We start from the raw sequence: 15847 nt of genomic DNA, 5'->3' as shown, positions 1-15847 counted from the left end.
ATGACGCTTCCGTCCTAGACCCTTGCCAGTCTGGCTTTCGTCCGGGCCATGGAACGGAGACAGTGCTGGTCGCCTTGACAGATGACCTCCAGCGGCATCTGGATCGGGGCGGTGTGGCGGTGCTGATGTTGTTAGACCTGTCGGCCGCGTTCAACACAGTCGACCATCGGTTACTGACCCGCTGCCTCGCTGATGTTGGGGTTAAGGGGTCAGCCCTACAATGGCTCTCCTCCTTCCTCGAGGATCAGGGACAAAGGTTGGCAATCGGGGGCGAGCTGTCCCAGAGACACACACTAAATTGTGGGGTGCCCCAGGGAGCAGTTCTCTCACCGATGCTATTTAATAGCTATATGCGCCCCCTTGCCCAGATCGTCAGGAGGTATGGGCTTGGGTGTCACCAGTATGCGAATGACACCCAGCTCTATCTGTTAATGGACGGCCGACCTGACTGCGTCCCAAAGAACTTAGACCTGGCTCTGCAGGCTGTGGCAACCTGGTTAAGGCTGAGTGGGCTGAAATTGAATCCAGCGAAGACAGAAGTCCTTTGCCTAGGTCGGGGCGCTCTGGGAGGGGAAATATCTCTCCCGGTCTTCGACGGGGTGCCGCTGAAAGCGGCGTGCCGGGTCAGGAGCCTGGGAGTTTTACTGGAGCCTTCATTATCAATGGAGGCCCAGATAGCAGCCACTGCCAAGTCAGCCGTTTTTCACCTGAGGCGGGCAAGGCAGTTGGCTCCCTTCCTAGAGCGTCGGGATCTGGCAACAGTGATTCATGCAACGGTCACCTCGAGACTGGATTACTGTAATGCCCTCTACATGGGGCTGCCTTTGTGCTGAACCCGGAAGCTGCAGCTGGTGCAGAACGCGGCTGCTAGACTACTGTTGGGGCTCCCAAAGTGGGAGCACATACAGCCGGGGCTGCGTGAACTGCACTGGCTGCCAGTTATATACCGGATTCGTTACAAAGTGCTGTTATTACCTTTAAAGCCCTATATGGCCGAGGACCTGCCTACCTTAGGGACCGTCTTTCCCCATACGAACTGCAGAGAGCGCTGAGGTCAGCTGGGAAGAACTTGCTAACTATCCCCGGGCCAAGAGAGGTAAAGCTTCAGAGTACCTGTGATCGGGCTTTCTCTGTTATGGCTCCACGCCTATGGAACCAGCTTCCAGAGGATCTGCGGGCCCTGTGGGAATTTGAACAGTTCCTCAGGGCCTGCAAGACCACCCTGTTTCGATCGGCCTTCACCGACTAAGGGAAACTGCTAGTGAAACCTATACAATAGCACCAGTATATTAATTTTAATGATTTTGTTGATTTTAGAGTTTTAGTAGAATTTTAATGTGTTAATTAGTTATGTTCAAATACCTTGTAAAACTAATGTATTGATTATGTTGTTAGCCGCCCTGAGCCTGCTTCGGCGGGGAGGGCGGGATACAAATAAAAATTGATTGATTGATTGATTGATTGAAAAGGGAGCCATGCAGGCTGCCTCGAGTCCCTTGGAGGATGGGATAGGAGGAAACCAGTCAGTATTTCAAAAGGGCATTTCTTCTCATGTGACCTGATGGTGCGTTGTTGCCAACTCCTCAGCGGGACATGCCTCTGCTCTCCATCTATTCGCTGGCCCTGGAGCAAGACTTGGAGTACAGCACAAATTGTCTGCAAGCCACCAACAACTTGCGAATGGAAGCCTTCTTGCAGGTAAAAGCAGTTGGAGGGGGAGCATCCAGGGAGGGATTCTTCCCTCCCCGTGCAATGCTGGGTAGCGATTAGAGCACAAGGCCTAGATTCTGTGGAGCCAATTCCATCAGTGTGGTGGCCAAACTTTCTTTATGTAAGAGTCAGATATTTGAGAGCTGCAACGCAAAAATGTCAGATGTCTGAAAGTCACAAGACATGAATGTCAGATGCTTGAGGGAGGGAAGGGAGGGAGGGAGACAAATAGGTGGGGGTGGGAGAGGTGGAAAGAAAGCAACTTTAACTTTAAATGCATTCTCCAAGCCACCAGTTGTCTTGGCTTGAAGAAGTGATTTAAAGAGACAAATGCCTTCTCCAAGTCAGCTGACGGTGCAGTGGGGGCTTCAAGCCACAGTTTGTCCACCCTGGTCTAATCATACCTAATAAATCATATCTGCAAATCCACCTCTCCCCCTATGTTCTGCCATGATACCTTTGCTCATCTGAGCAGGGGCTTTCTGCAGGTGCCAACCTACAAATGGGCAAAATCAGGAACTGCTCATACAGGTGTTTTTTTGTCTGTTGTTCCTCCACCATGTGGAATGGCCTGCCTAAGGTGCCTGTAGTCCTGAAGATGCTGTTAAACTCTTGCTCTTTTCTCCTGCTATAGATGAACTAACACAGCTGCCCATCTTGATCTATAAGCCAATCAAAACATTTTTAATGAGATTTCAGAAGAGCCATACTGGGTCTGAACTTCCAGGTCTTTAGCTGCCTCCCACTCCCTGCAAAACCTACAAGCAGGGAGTCCTAGGGTTGCCAGCTCTGAGCTAGGAAATTCCTGGAGATTTGGGGAGGGGAACCTGAGGAGAGAGGGGTTTGGAGAGGGTTGGGGAACGCAGTGGGGTGCAAAGCCATCGAGTCCACCCTCCAAAGCAGCCATTTTCTGCAGGGCAGGCCAAACCTGCTTAATGTGAGAGCCACACAGAATAAATGTCAGATGTTTGGGAGCCGTGAGACAGGAAGGAAGGAAGGAAGGAAGGAAGGAAGGAAGGAAGGAAGGAAGGAAGGAAGGAAGGAAGGAAGGAAGGAAGGAAGGCAAATAGTTGAGAGGAGGAAGGGAGAGGTGAAAAGAGAGCGATTTTAACTTTACATGCATTCTCCAAGCTGTTGGCTGGCTGTACTTGGAGAAGTGATTTAAAAAGACAATGCCCTCTCCAAGCTGAGCCTTGGTGGCAGCTGGCTCTGCAGCCTACAGATCGTCAGTTTATTTCTTACGGTCTATGACCAGCACAGATCATTATACGCACTGCTAAGAGTTTTAAAAGTGGTCCGTCCATTGTTACATGGGATATAAAAACAAATTAAAATAGACAGGAAACTAGAGTATTACATAAAATATCCTTATGAACTGAACAGGCAGCAGCAAAAAACCTTGCGCAAGAAGCTGTAATCTGAACATTAATGCCCATGAGAAGCTTCCTTAAAAGCTCCGAGTCAGAACAGTCTGGAAACTTCCTGACCAGAGGGAGAGTAAACTCAGCACATATTTCCTAGTAAAACTGACAAGAGAACAGAACATGCTCAGTTGTTTCTACTACACCAGCACCACAGGGACAGACCCTTTCTAACAAAGGAGTCCTTCTATACCTTCCTTCCAGCACTGCTGAAGGGAGTACATGCCAGCTATCTAGAGAAAATGCTTTTTGATGGGTAGGAAACTCCAGGGACCCACAGATCATCACCAAATAGCTGAAAGTGAACTGAGTGTACACAAGAAAATATTTCTATGCAGGGGTGGAATTCTAGCAGGAGCTCCTTCGCATATTAGGCCACACACTCCTGATGTAGCCAGTCTTCAAAGAGCTTACAAGGCTCTTTTTTGTAAGCTCTTGGAGGATTGGCTATATCAGGTGGGTGTGGCCTAATATGCAAAGGAGCTCCTGCTAGAATTCCACCCCTTCTTCTATGTAATATGCTCATTTTAAAAGGTCAGTACTATAGAGAAAAAAAGGGGGCTCCCTGAGTTTAAGCAAGACTATAATAAATCTGACTCCCATCATACTCTTTAAATTACTTTCTTCTATGTGGCCACATTGGCATGATGAAGATTTCCATCTGTCTGTTTTGTATGTGTGGGTTATTTCCCCATTTTTTGTGTGGAAAAATACAAGAAAGTTTGTCAGATCTTAAGAGTTCAGCAAAATTATCACGAGGGTTTGAACAATGGAGCCCAGAAGCAAGTATTTGCAGGGAGGGAGGGGAGAGCACAATAAAATTTAGGGGTTCCAGAACTCTGCTCCTGTGAGCTCATGCCCAAAATGAGGCCTGTCCGAAATGCCGGAGATTTACTCTCAGGGTGATGTTGTGTGGTTGGCTCCACCTCCTCTGGCAGCCATTTTGTGGTTCTGCCTACCCCCTTGTGTTAGCATTTCAAAGACTCCTACAGGGTCAAAAAGGTTGGGAACCCCTGCCCTAGTATATATGTGGTTGGCGCAGAGTCGCATTTAAGAGGGACAGTCCCGCCCCCTCTCAACCTCTGCTTGAGTTCAAGGAAAGAGTTAAATGGTCACATGAAAGAAGACACAGACATTGTCTTTGAACCACATCTGCAATATCTGACCCAGGGTTGCTGGAATGTCTGCCCTGTTCCTTATTTGCATTTCTCCTGTTTCCTGTCCTGCCAGCCACTGACAGCAAGACGTCTTGAACATGAAAAGCGACGCAAAGAGATCAAAGAACACTGGCACCGAGCACAAAGGAAGCTGGTAGGAAACCCAGGGCCTCTCTTGGTTCACAGGAGTGCCAGTCAGGGTGGGTTTCCCCACAATTTCAGGGGCTCCAATCCATCGCCAGTCAGTTGGCTGGTGGGGGAAGCCCCACCCCCAAACAGCCCCCTCCCATGCTACCATCAAGATGATGTCACCCAGAAGCATCACCCGGAACTGACATCATCATGCTGGGCATGTTGCACATCCATGCTCTAGCATTTTGATCAAAAACATTATGGTAACCATAGAGTTTTTGCCAAATTGCAGGGTCCTCTCCCATGTCACCATCATGATGATGTCAGCCGGAAGCAAAGTTATCACAAAGGGCACATAGAGCTTGGGCGCTCTAGCAATTTGGCAAAAACTCAATGGTTACCATAGAGTTTTTGACCAAAATGCTAGAGTGTCCATGCACTATGTGTGATGACATCGCTTCCGGGTGACATCATCATGGTGGTGATATGGGAGGGGACCCTGCAATTTGGCAAAAACTCTATGGTTACCATAAAGTTTTTGACCAAAATGCTGGAGCATCAATGTGCAACATGCCCAGCATGATGATGTCAGTTCCGGGTGATGTCATCCCGTTGAGCATGCAAAGAAGACATCCCAAGGACAGACCCGGGAGCCCCCCACTGGAAGCCAGGGAAGACCTGGCAGGGTGGAGGGTGAGGATAGTATTGTCAGCTCCAGTTTAGAGAAATTTCTGGAGACTTGGGGGTGGATCATGGAGAGGGCGGGATTTGGGGAACGGAGGGCCTAATGGTATAGAGTCTGCCCTCCTAAGCAGCCGTTTTTTCCTGAACTGATCTTATTGGTCCAAAGAGAAGTTGTAATTCTGGGAGATCTCTAAGCCCCACAAAAAAAAGTAAGGGTAGTCCCCTGTGCAAGCACCAGTCGTTTCCAACTCTGGAGTGATGTTGCATCACAATGTTTTCACAGCTGACTTTTTACGGGGTGGTTTGCCATTGCCTTCCCCAGTCATCTACAGTTTCTCCCCCCCCCCCAAGCAAGCTGGGTACTCATTTTACCGACCTCTGAAGGACGGAAGGCTGAGTCAACCTCGAGCCAGCCACCTGAACCCAGCTTCCACTGGGATTGAACTCAGGTTGTGAGCAGAGCTTAGGACTTCAGTACTGCAGCTTTACCACTCTGCACCATGGGGCTCTTTATGCCCCACAACAGCCCTGCAAAGCAGGCCATAGTGCGCATTGCAAGTGGATGAATGCTTTGGGGAAAGAAGTCTTCCTGCAGGGTGGTGGTCATGCAAGAAGGCGCAAACTGGGCCAGCAGCCCAGGAGGCCATGCAGTGTAAGAATTTGCTACAGTGGATGGCAGCAGAGAGGGAAATAGTGGCTTTCACTTGCCAGTCATTGAGGGCTGCTGCCATTTCCCCCTGCAGCAAGAAGCTGAGAGCAACCTGCGCAAAGCCAAGCAGTTGTACATGCAGCGCTCAGAGGAGCTTGAGAAGGCGAAATCTGGGACAGTCAAAGCTGAAGAAGAGCAGCAGGCGGCCAGCAGCACGGCCACCACCAAGGCCCTGGACAAGAGGAGGCGGCTGGAGGATGAAGCCAGGAACAAGGTGGGTTGCCAACACCAGGTTGGGAAATTCCTGGAGATTTGGGGGTGGAGCTGGAGAGGGACCTCCACAGGGTACCATTCTGTAGACCAAACTTGCACAATGGAAGAGCCACACAGAATAAATTTCAGATATTTGAGAACCACAAGACATAAACATCAGATGTTTGAGAGCTGCAAGAGGGAGGGAGGCAGGAAGGAAGGAAGGAGAGCAAATAGATGGGGAAGGAGAGGTGGAATGAAAGCAACTTGAAATGTATTCCCCAAGCTGCTAGCTGACTAGGCTTGGAGAAGTGATCTAAAGAGAGAAATACTTTCTCCAAGCCAGCCGACAGAGTGGTGGGGTGTTTAAATGGGGGGGGGGGGGGGGATTGTCAGATCGCCTATGGGTCCCCTCATTTTTTGAGTGGGGGCACATTTTTTGGTTTTTTCCCCACTCAAAAAAATATGTAGCTCTGGCCGCCAGTCTTGATATGGAGACAAAAGGAATGGTGTACTGTGGCTCAGTGATAGAGCATCTGCTTAGCTTGCAGAAGCTCCCATGTTCAATCCTTGGCATCTCCAGCTGAAAAGGAGCAGGATAACAAAGACCCGTGAGAGCAGCTGCCAGTCTGAGCAGACAATACTGACCTTGATGGACCAACCGTCTGATTCAGTAGAAGGCAGTTTCATGTTTCTTTTCTGGGTGAAGAGTTTTCCCAAAGGTCGAGAGATTTGGAAATGTTCAAATCTGGAGAAGAGGAGCTTGAGGGAGGACAGGATTGGTCTCTAAGTTTTTGAAGGGCTGTCCCTTAGAGGAGGGCAGGGAGCTGTTCCTGAGGGCAGCTGTCATGACTCAGGGGGGTGTTACCAACTGCTGCCACCACTCTGGGTTAAGGGTAGGGGTCCCAACCCTCCCGCCCTGGCGGGGGAAACCAGGGTTTCCAGCCTCTTCCCCCGCTCCCCCCAAAAATGGAAGCGGGGGGGGAGGGGGGGAAGGGCGCCAAAAAGCATGGCGAGCCGCCCCATCTAGGAGCCGCTTCTCTGCTTGGGAAGCGAAGAAGAGGCGGCAGCGCAGCGGCAGCGCCCGCTCCGTCTCGCCCTCAGCAGCGTTGCCCGCTCAGAGAAGGGAAGGGTGGAGGGAGGCCAGGAGCGCGGCAAGCCTGCAGCAGCCGCCGCAGCGCCCCCCCTACGGCCGGCGAGCCCGTCTTCAGCGCCCCCGCCCGCCTACGGGAGCATGCCGGCCAGGGACGGGAGTGTGAGCCCCTCGCGGGCTGCCGGCTGCTGAGCCCTCCCTGGCTGCCCGGGGATCGGAGAGCTGGCCCGGGAGGCGGTCGGGCGTTGCTTTCTGCCAGATGGGCGATGGGGGCTGTGCCTAGCTGCAGGGGGGGGTCGGCGGAGCGAAAGCGGGGGGGGGGGGCATGCAGTGCCGCGCTCAGGGGTGCAGGGGGTGGGTGGCCTGCCGTGGAGGGCAGGGGGCTGCAAGGGTGGGCGGAGATGCCCGCGGTTTGGGGTGCTTAGTTTTCAGCCGCGCAAAGACGCGCCACTTGGCTCTGCGGGGGATGAGGAGGCAAGGAGCAGGGCGGCCCGTGAGCCGGGGAAGGGCTCGCGCTTGGCAGCTGGGGAGCGGGAGGAGGCTCTGGGGCATGTGCAGAGTGCGGTCTTGGACCAAGGGTCTGATTCAGTATAAGGCAGCATCATATGTTCATAAGCAGCTGGCCGCCTCCCGTCACCCCCAGCTGCCGCTGCCGCGCCTCCGCCAGCCCAGCCTGCAGCAGCTCGGCCACCACCCCCACCATGCCAAGGCCGCCGCTTTCGAGGCCCAGGAGAGCGCCTGGTGGAGGGAATGAAGACATTTTAAAAGGTGTGCCGTCCCTTTAGATATAATGGCCAGAACTCCCTTTGGAGTTCAATTATGCTTGTCACACCCTTGTTCCTGGCTCCGCCCCAGTGTCTCCTGGCTCCACCCCCAAAGTCTCCTGGCTCCACCCCCAAAGTCCCCAGATATTTCTGGAATTGAACTTGGCAACCCTAGTTAAGGGTCTCCCTTGAGAAGGCCCAGAGTTCCTTCCCAAGTGCTTCCAGGACTCCCTTACCTTAGGCCAAATAATGGGCGTGAGGACCAGGCAGAGTTAACAACAGGGGGGAAAATGGTTTATTTAAAGGTCAGTGCAATAGAACAAACAAGGTGCATAAAACAGTAAAAGAAGTGAAGGGAAAAAATAACCAAATGCCCTAACGCGTCTATCTATACAGTCCCTACTCTAATACCAACACTTACCCCTGCTTCAAGCTCTCCAGGCTCCAGCCTGCCTCCAGCTCAGCCTTCCAGGGAAAGAACACCCCCTTCCTGGGCCCAGGCCTCTGGGCCAGTTTCCCTCCAAAACCTGGCCACCCAATCAGAGGGACATAGGGGATCCTGGGAGATGTAGGCTCTTCCCAGTAACTCCTAGGCAGGCCTCGCTAGGCCCAGGATCATGACAGCACCAGGGGTGAGGACTCTCAAGGATGGATTTAAGGTACCGGCTGGATATTAAGGGAAACGTTTTGACAGAGTTGTTCAGCAGCAGAATCAGCTCCCTAGGGAGGTGGGGAGCTCCCCCTCACTGGCAGTCTTTAAGCAGCCGCTGGACCAACACTGGTCAGCGATGCCTAGCCAGGGGTGTTGAGGGCCAGAGCTGACATAAATAAGACCTTGTCACAAATTGTAATGCCAGGTAGCAGAGATATATAAACTTCATAAAGGACACAGACAAACACAAAGACTTTTTAAAAGCTTAAAATAAAACATGTTGGTCTTAAAGATGCTTTCTTTGTATTTCTCCCGTGCAATCCAGGGAACTGGGCATATGAACATATGAAGCTGCCTTAGTCCATCAAAGTCAGTATTGTCTACTCAGACTGGCAGCGGCTCTTCAGGGTCTCAAGCTGAGGTTTTTCACACCTTTTTGGGAGATGCCGGGAATTGAACCTGGGACCTTCTGCTTCCCAAGCAGATGCTCTACCACTGAGCCACCGTCTCTCCCAGCAACGGAAGCTCTGGCTCTTTCCCTCCTTCCCCAGGAGATCAGGAGGGGGAGGAGCCTTAGCCAATAAAAGGAAGAGAGGCTTGGCTCAGTAGCTCTGTTGTGTGATTGAGGGAGCCTGGCAAAGCAAGCTATTCCTCCCCCCCCTTCCTCCCCAAGGAAGGAGCCTCAGCTAATAGAGAAAATAGAGTTTTTTCTCTGTAGCTCCTGTGCAATTGAGCAAGCCTGGTAAAGCAAGCTGTGATGCAGAAGGAAGCAAGAGAGAGGGAGAAGGAAGCAGATGGCAGCCAATTGCTTGGGGGCCTGATAGGAGCCCTCCAGAGAACTGATTTGGCTCCTGGGCCACATGTTTGACACCCCTGCTCTAGGCTGATCCTGCACTGAGCAGAGGTTTGGACTAGATGGCCCCTTCCAACCCTGTGATTCTGTGATCCTTAGCCACGGCCTGGATGAGAAATCACTGCAATGCTAGTGCCAGTCCCCATCGCTAGGTGTGTGGGTGCCCTTTGTAGTCTGTCTTCTGCCTCTCGATCTTTCCAACTTCCCACTGATTATAGGCGGACGAGGCCATGGCGACGTATCGACCTGCATCGCAGACGCCAACACCCAGAAGCAAGAGCTGGAGGACATGAAGGTGAACGCCCTTCGGCAGATCCACGAGGTGGTTAAGCAGAGTGACCAAATCATCAAATCGGTGAGTCTGGCTTGTCCTTCCTGGAAGTTAATCAGGATGCTCCTTCTTGTCTGTGTATGTGGCCAGAAGCGGCCTTCTCAACCCTTGTCTCCCTCCATTATCATACTGTGGATACACTGCCTCTGAACCTGCCAGCAGCCAATCAGCCGTTATGGCTCGTGACCGCTGATAGACCTATCGTCTCTCTCTGATGAGTCTAATTCTCTTTTCAGGCCATCTGAATGAATGGCAGGTATGGGGCTCTGAGTTCCACGGCTAATTTTGCATTCAAAAAGTGGTACTTCCTTTTGCATTGATGGTACAAGCACAGGGAGGAAACTCTCAAGGGTGGCGATGCTTGCCCTCTGGCGTGGTTAGCTGAGAAATGGAGGGTTATGTCTACTCTGCTCTTTTTTTAAAAAAAAAGCCCCTGAAATTGTATAGTCAAGATTCTGCACCCAGAAGAGCTCAGCTCTGCAAACTGTCCATTACTCAAGTTGCTTAATTTGCAGAATGCGCATTTGCCACGTCTTTTTTCTGACTGCTTCTGCAATTCAAGCCACCCTCTCTCAGCTTGCAGGGCTTTTTTAAAGCAGGAACTCAGTTCTGGCTAGTTTAGCATCAAGAGGTGTGACCTAATATGCAAATGAGTTCCTGCTGGGCTTTTTCTACAAAATCCCCTGTGTGAAACAATAGTTATGTCAGGGGGCATGGCCTAATATGCAAATGAGTCCCTGCTGGGCTTTTTCTACAAAATTCCCTGTGCGAAACAATAGTTATGCCAGGGGTTATGGCCTAATATGCAAATGAGTCCCTGTTGGGCTTTTTTTTTTTACAAAAAGCCCTGTGTGAAACAATGGTGACGTCGGGGTGTGGCCTAATATACATATGAGTTCCTGCTGGGCTTTTTCTACAAAAAAAAGCCCTGCTCATCTGTATCTTTTTTTTCATTCTCTTTTTTTTAATTAAACTTTTAAAAACAATATATAACAAGTGCAGTCAAATGTTCACAAAATCTTAGGCCTTTAGATCCCCCTTCACCCCAGACAAAAACCTATCACAACACATCCTAGGATCCGATTCAAACAGGCAAAGTTCAAGAGGTAGATACAACAAGACAATATGATCAATATAAAAAGCTGCAAGATAAACTCCCTACATAGAGAATACATACTGGTGAGTTCAAAAGAGCACAGCTTATAGAATGCTGTATCTTCATAGCCATGAAAACTAGAAAATTGAACCGGGGGAAGTGGGGGAGCTGAGACTCTCAGGAAACAGAATTCCGTGCCTAACCCAACACCCTGCAGACTTTTCTCATCCCATTGCAGCAGACACAAAGCTCTGCTTGCGCTTCCATCTGTCAGATCACCATTTCTGTTCTCAGGGCAGACATCCATTTCTCAGGGCCCCCAAAAGCTCCAATTTCAAAGCTCCTGTTTTACTGTCTCCCTCCTCTCTCCTTGCATCCAGGCCACCATCGCCTTCTACCAGATTATGCACATCCAGACAGCTCCCCTGCCCGTCCACTTCCAGACCCTGTGTGAGAGCAGCAAACTCTACGACCCGGGGCAGCAGTACGCCTCCAGGGCCAGGCGGCTGCAGAGGGGAGACGAACCGGAGACCCTGTACAACTTTGAGCCCTACATGGCACACAACGGGTACGTTTCATGTGCATCAGCCTGCGCTCTTGTGTCTCTGTCAAATCCAGAGTCAATCCAGCTTCCCCAGCATCATCTGCAGTCATTCACAACTGGGTTCTGAAGTCCAGAGCAATAGAAGCTGTCTTTAGGTTGGTAAGCAACCACACAAGAGAATCACAGTAATAGGTAGCAAAGACATAAGCACAAAGCTTCCGTGATCACCAGCTTCAATCAAATACCACAAATAACAATATTATCAAAACTACTATATTGTGAACCAGACTATAAGCAAAATCAATGCAAAAAATTATACAAATTGCCTTTAGGTTGGTGGCAGGGCTTTTTTTGTAGCAGGAAGTCCTTTGCATATTAGACCACACACTCCTGATGTAGCCAATCCTCCTGGAGCTTACACTATGCCCTCTAATAAGAGCCTTGTAAGGTCTTGGAGGATTGGCTACATCAGGAGTGTGTGGCCTAATATGCAAAGGAGTTCCTGCTACAAAAAAAGCCCTGGTTGGTGGTGTGAAAGACTGGAGGAAGGACCAGGGAAACTCGCATTCAGATCCCTACTTAGCCATGAAGCTCACTGGGCAACACTGGAGCCATTACTGTAATTCTCTCAGCCTTGCCTACTTCACAGGGCTGTGGTGAGGTTAACACAGGAGGGGGGTACATGCTGCTTTGGAAGAAGATGGATTGGTAGAAGTCACTGTTTGCATGACTGAGGTTTTCAGAAAAAGATCCATAAGCTCTGGGAGTAAATACTTAAGGGCTGGAGGCAGTGTTCCCTCTAAGCTACAGAGTCTTGTGAACAAAAATTCTATTTTGTGAGTGACTGGCATTAAAGTTGTGAGCTACTGCATCAATTAGTGTGCTCTGGGGCCATTTTTCCTGAGCTAAGTCAAAAAGGTGTGAGCCGGAGGCTAAAAATCTCAGTTTAGAGGGAACACTGGCTGGAGGAGACCTGAGTTCCAATTCCACTCTATATGAAATTCACCTTTAGCCCTGACCTGGATAGCCGAGGCAAGCCCAATCTGGCCACATCTCGGAAGCTAAACAGGGTCGACTCTGGCAGGTACCTTGATGGGAGACCTCCTTGGAATACCAGCAGTCAGGAGGACATGGGCAGGCTTTATTCAGCCACCTCCCTGAATATCTTCCAGTCCTCCAGGAGGGGTCAGTTACCAGAGGTCGCCATGACTACCAGGTGCACACACACATGCACATAAAAATACCAAAAAGGGAAAAAAGAAACTCACCGTTAACAGCTTAGATCATAGAATCCTAGAGTTGGAAGGGACCTCCAGGATCATCTAGTTCAACCCCTGCATAACACAGGAAATTCACAAATACCGCCCTTTTCCCAGATGCACTTTTCCCAGTTCTGTGCTATATCTTTTGAGATGGAGTAGACCAGAATCTGGCAAATTTAAATCCCACTGTTCTTCTAAGGGGCTAGACTACCTGGGATATCGTGTATCTGGGAGAGGTATAACCATGGACCCAGCCAAGGTCCAGGCAGTGCTGGAGTGGGAAGCCCCCCAAACCCAGAAACAACTCCAGAGCTTTATGGGTTTCGCAAACTTCTACAGACGTTTCATTCAAGGTGTCATGACCCAGGTGGGGGTGCCACCTGACGCTGCCACCACTCTGGAATGGCCCACAGTAGGGTTGCCAAGTCCAATTCAAGAAATATCTGGGGACTTTGGGGGTGGAGCCAGGAGACATTAGGGGTGGAGCCAAGATCAAGGCTGTGACAAGCATCATTGAACTCCAAAGGGAGTTCTGGCCATCACATTGAAAGGGACGGCACACCTTTTTAAATGCCTTCCTCCCAGAGGAAATAAAGAAGGATAGGGGCACCTTCTTTTGGGGCTTGGACCCCCTGGTCCAATCTTTTTGAAACCTGGGGGGTATTTTCGGAAGAGGCACTAGATGCTATATTGAAGATTTGGTGCCTCTACCCCAAATAACAGCCCCCCCCCCCAGAGCCCTAGATACCCATGGATCAATTCTCCATGATTTTCTATGGGAATAAATCTCCATAGGGAATAACAGTTATTACAGAGTAATAACAGAGTTATAACAGCAGATATTTCCCTCCCCCTCCCCTCCCCCCACTTTCTGACGACCCTGAAGTGGGGCAAGGGCCTCCAAACCAGGGGATCCCCTGCCCCCACCTGGGGATTGGCAACCCTAGTGCCACGTCTTGTGGCAAGGAGTTGCGCAGGTCAAATGCTGCGCGACCCTGCACTCGTGACGGGAGTGGGGGGTGGGATGCGGCTTGGCCTCCGCCGGCGAACGGGGCAGGGGCCTCCACTTGCCTCTCTGAGACGGCTCTGCTGGATGTGAACGCCGGCCGACAGCAGCACCGTCACCCCAAGCACCGCCGACATGTCCCAGGACGCGACGTGCCACACAGAGCATGCACCCGCCTCCCTGCGCACAGCCCTCCTGCGCATGCCTATAGGCTTATTGCGCCGAGCGCATCGTTCCCAGCCGGCCAACGACCCCCAGCCCAGGTAGTCGAACGCCGAGAGCGACCGCCTGTTCCTGGAGCAGCTTTGCTCCAAAGAGCCTTCCAGGGGCGACCCCCACCCCCAGAGAGCAGGGAGCGGCCTGAGGCCCAGTCAGCTGCGTGTGGTTCCGCTCGGGAGCCTCGCGGTGCAGCTGACCGTCTGCCCGGCTGGCTTGTGTTCAAACGTCGCCTGCCAGAGGAGCAGCTACGGAGAAGAGGCGGCATCTTTGGAAACGCCCCTTGGCGCCGTTCCCCCCCTCCCCCCGCTTCCGTTTTTTGGGGAGCGGGAGAAGAGGCTGGAAATCCTGGGGTCCCCCGCCAGGGCGGGAGGGTTGGGAAGCCCAGCCCAGAGTCCCCTCGCAAGCCCTTCAGAGCCCTTGCTTTGGCCAAGAAAATAGGTGTGTAGACCAGGCAGAGGGACAAAGAACGGCGAAAAAGTTTATTTTAGACAGGAAAATCAATAAAGGGCAAGTGAACAAATACGGTGCTTTGAAAGTTTAGTAATGTGGGGGGAGGAAAATAAACATAAAGTCCCTAACATGACTAAACTGTTAGGCCCCAGGCCTCAGCCTGCTCCCGCTCTCCCTCAGAGCGAGGCTCTTCCTCCTAAACAGCAGCTGTCCTTCCAGCTTGGCCTCTCAGGAGGAAAGAACAGCATCGGTTTCCTGAGAGAGCTTTTAAACAATTCCCCTCAGAGCCTACTTGCACACTGATTGGTTGAAACTAGCACCAAGCATTCTGGGGATTGTAGGCTGTCTTTTCCTACTGCGACACAGGCTCCACAAGCTCCCTGGGCCCACTGGGCCTCTGTCTCACAGCACAGATCATGACACAGGGTTTCTTCCAAATCGTCCTGCCCCTAACCGAACTGTTAAAAACCACTGTTCTAAGGAGCTCGGGGCTGTAGATAGGTTCTCCTGTGACCATGTTTTCCTCACAACAACCCTGTGAGGTAGGTCAGATTCAGAGAGGGAGACAGGGCCACAGTCACCCAGTGAGCTTCAATGGCAGAGTTGAAGTTTGAATCTGGATCGCCCAGCTCCTAGCACAAGACTGTAGGCATCACACCATGCCAGTTCTCTACGATATGCTATTCCCCGTCTGCGGTTTGGATCGGTGGAGAAGTGGGGCAGGCCATCGCGCAGATTTCAACAAAGGGTTAGTCACGAAAGCCTTTCCGTGGAGCTTCTGCATCACTCCCTGTCCTCCAGGTCTCCGCTGCCCCGAGCACGAAAAGGCAGTTCCAGCGCCAGTGAGCTTGCGGTGTCCAGCAGCTCTGATATGCCCGAAAAAGAGGAGGTGGCCTCCGAAGGGGATGCAACAGCAGCCCTGCAGAGCGGTTCAGCCACCGTCGAGCGACGAGGTGAGCAGCTACCAGCTACAAATGCATAAGGGGGCACGTTTGCATCTCCAGGGGGGTGTCATTTAGGGCGTGCCTTCTGAAGCAAAAAAGACAAGCGAGGAGGGCAATAAAGACAGTGAGGGGTCTGGAGACCAAGTCCTATGAGGAAAGATTGAAGGAGTTGGGCATGTTTAGCCTGGAGAGGAGGTGATACCACCATCTTCAAGGACTTGAAGGACTGTCATCTAGAGGATGGTGTGGAATTGTTTTCTGTGGCCCCAGAAGGTAGGACCAGAACCAATGGGTTGAAATTAAATCAAAAGAGTTTCCAGCTCATCATTAGGAAGAACTTCCTGACAGTTAGAGCAGTTCCTCAGTGGAACAGGCTTCCTCGGGAGGTGGTGGGCTCTCCTTCCTTGGAGGTTTTTAAACAGAGGCTAGATGGCCATCTGACAGCAATGAGGATCCTGTGAATTTAGGGGGAGGTATTTGTGAGTTTCCTGCATTGTGCAGGGGGTTGGACTGGATGACTCTGGAGGTCCCTTCCAACATTATTATTATTATTATTCCTGTGAACTGAGGGCGAGGTATTTGTGAGCTTCCTGCATCGTGCAGGGGGTTGGACTTGATGACCCTGGGG

The 15847-nt window shown here is 51.3% G+C and overlaps 1 protein-coding gene across 1 annotated transcript in view; it reads left to right on the top strand.

Annotated features, from left to right (window-relative positions):
• ARHGAP45 (Rho GTPase activating protein 45) overlaps positions 1–15847 on the top strand; it is an 89008-nt gene that overhangs the window by 56626 nt on the left and 16535 nt on the right. The window contains 7 exon segments of the mRNA XM_060232867.1: positions 1588–1698; positions 4362–4442; positions 5848–6027; positions 9586–9607; positions 9610–9722; positions 11175–11362; positions 15077–15228. Coding sequence (XP_060088850.1) covers positions 1588–1698; positions 4362–4442; positions 5848–6027; positions 9586–9607; positions 9610–9722; positions 11175–11362; positions 15077–15228 — 847 coding nt within the window.

Source organism: Heteronotia binoei, chromosome 2 (genome assembly GCF_032191835.1).
Source record: "Heteronotia binoei isolate CCM8104 ecotype False Entrance Well chromosome 2, APGP_CSIRO_Hbin_v1, whole genome shotgun sequence".
In the NCBI taxonomy this organism is placed as follows: Eukaryota; Metazoa; Chordata; class Lepidosauria; order Squamata; family Gekkonidae; genus Heteronotia; species Heteronotia binoei.
Note: the sequence above shows the minus strand (reverse complement) of the source record. Positions and strands in the feature narration are given on the sequence as shown.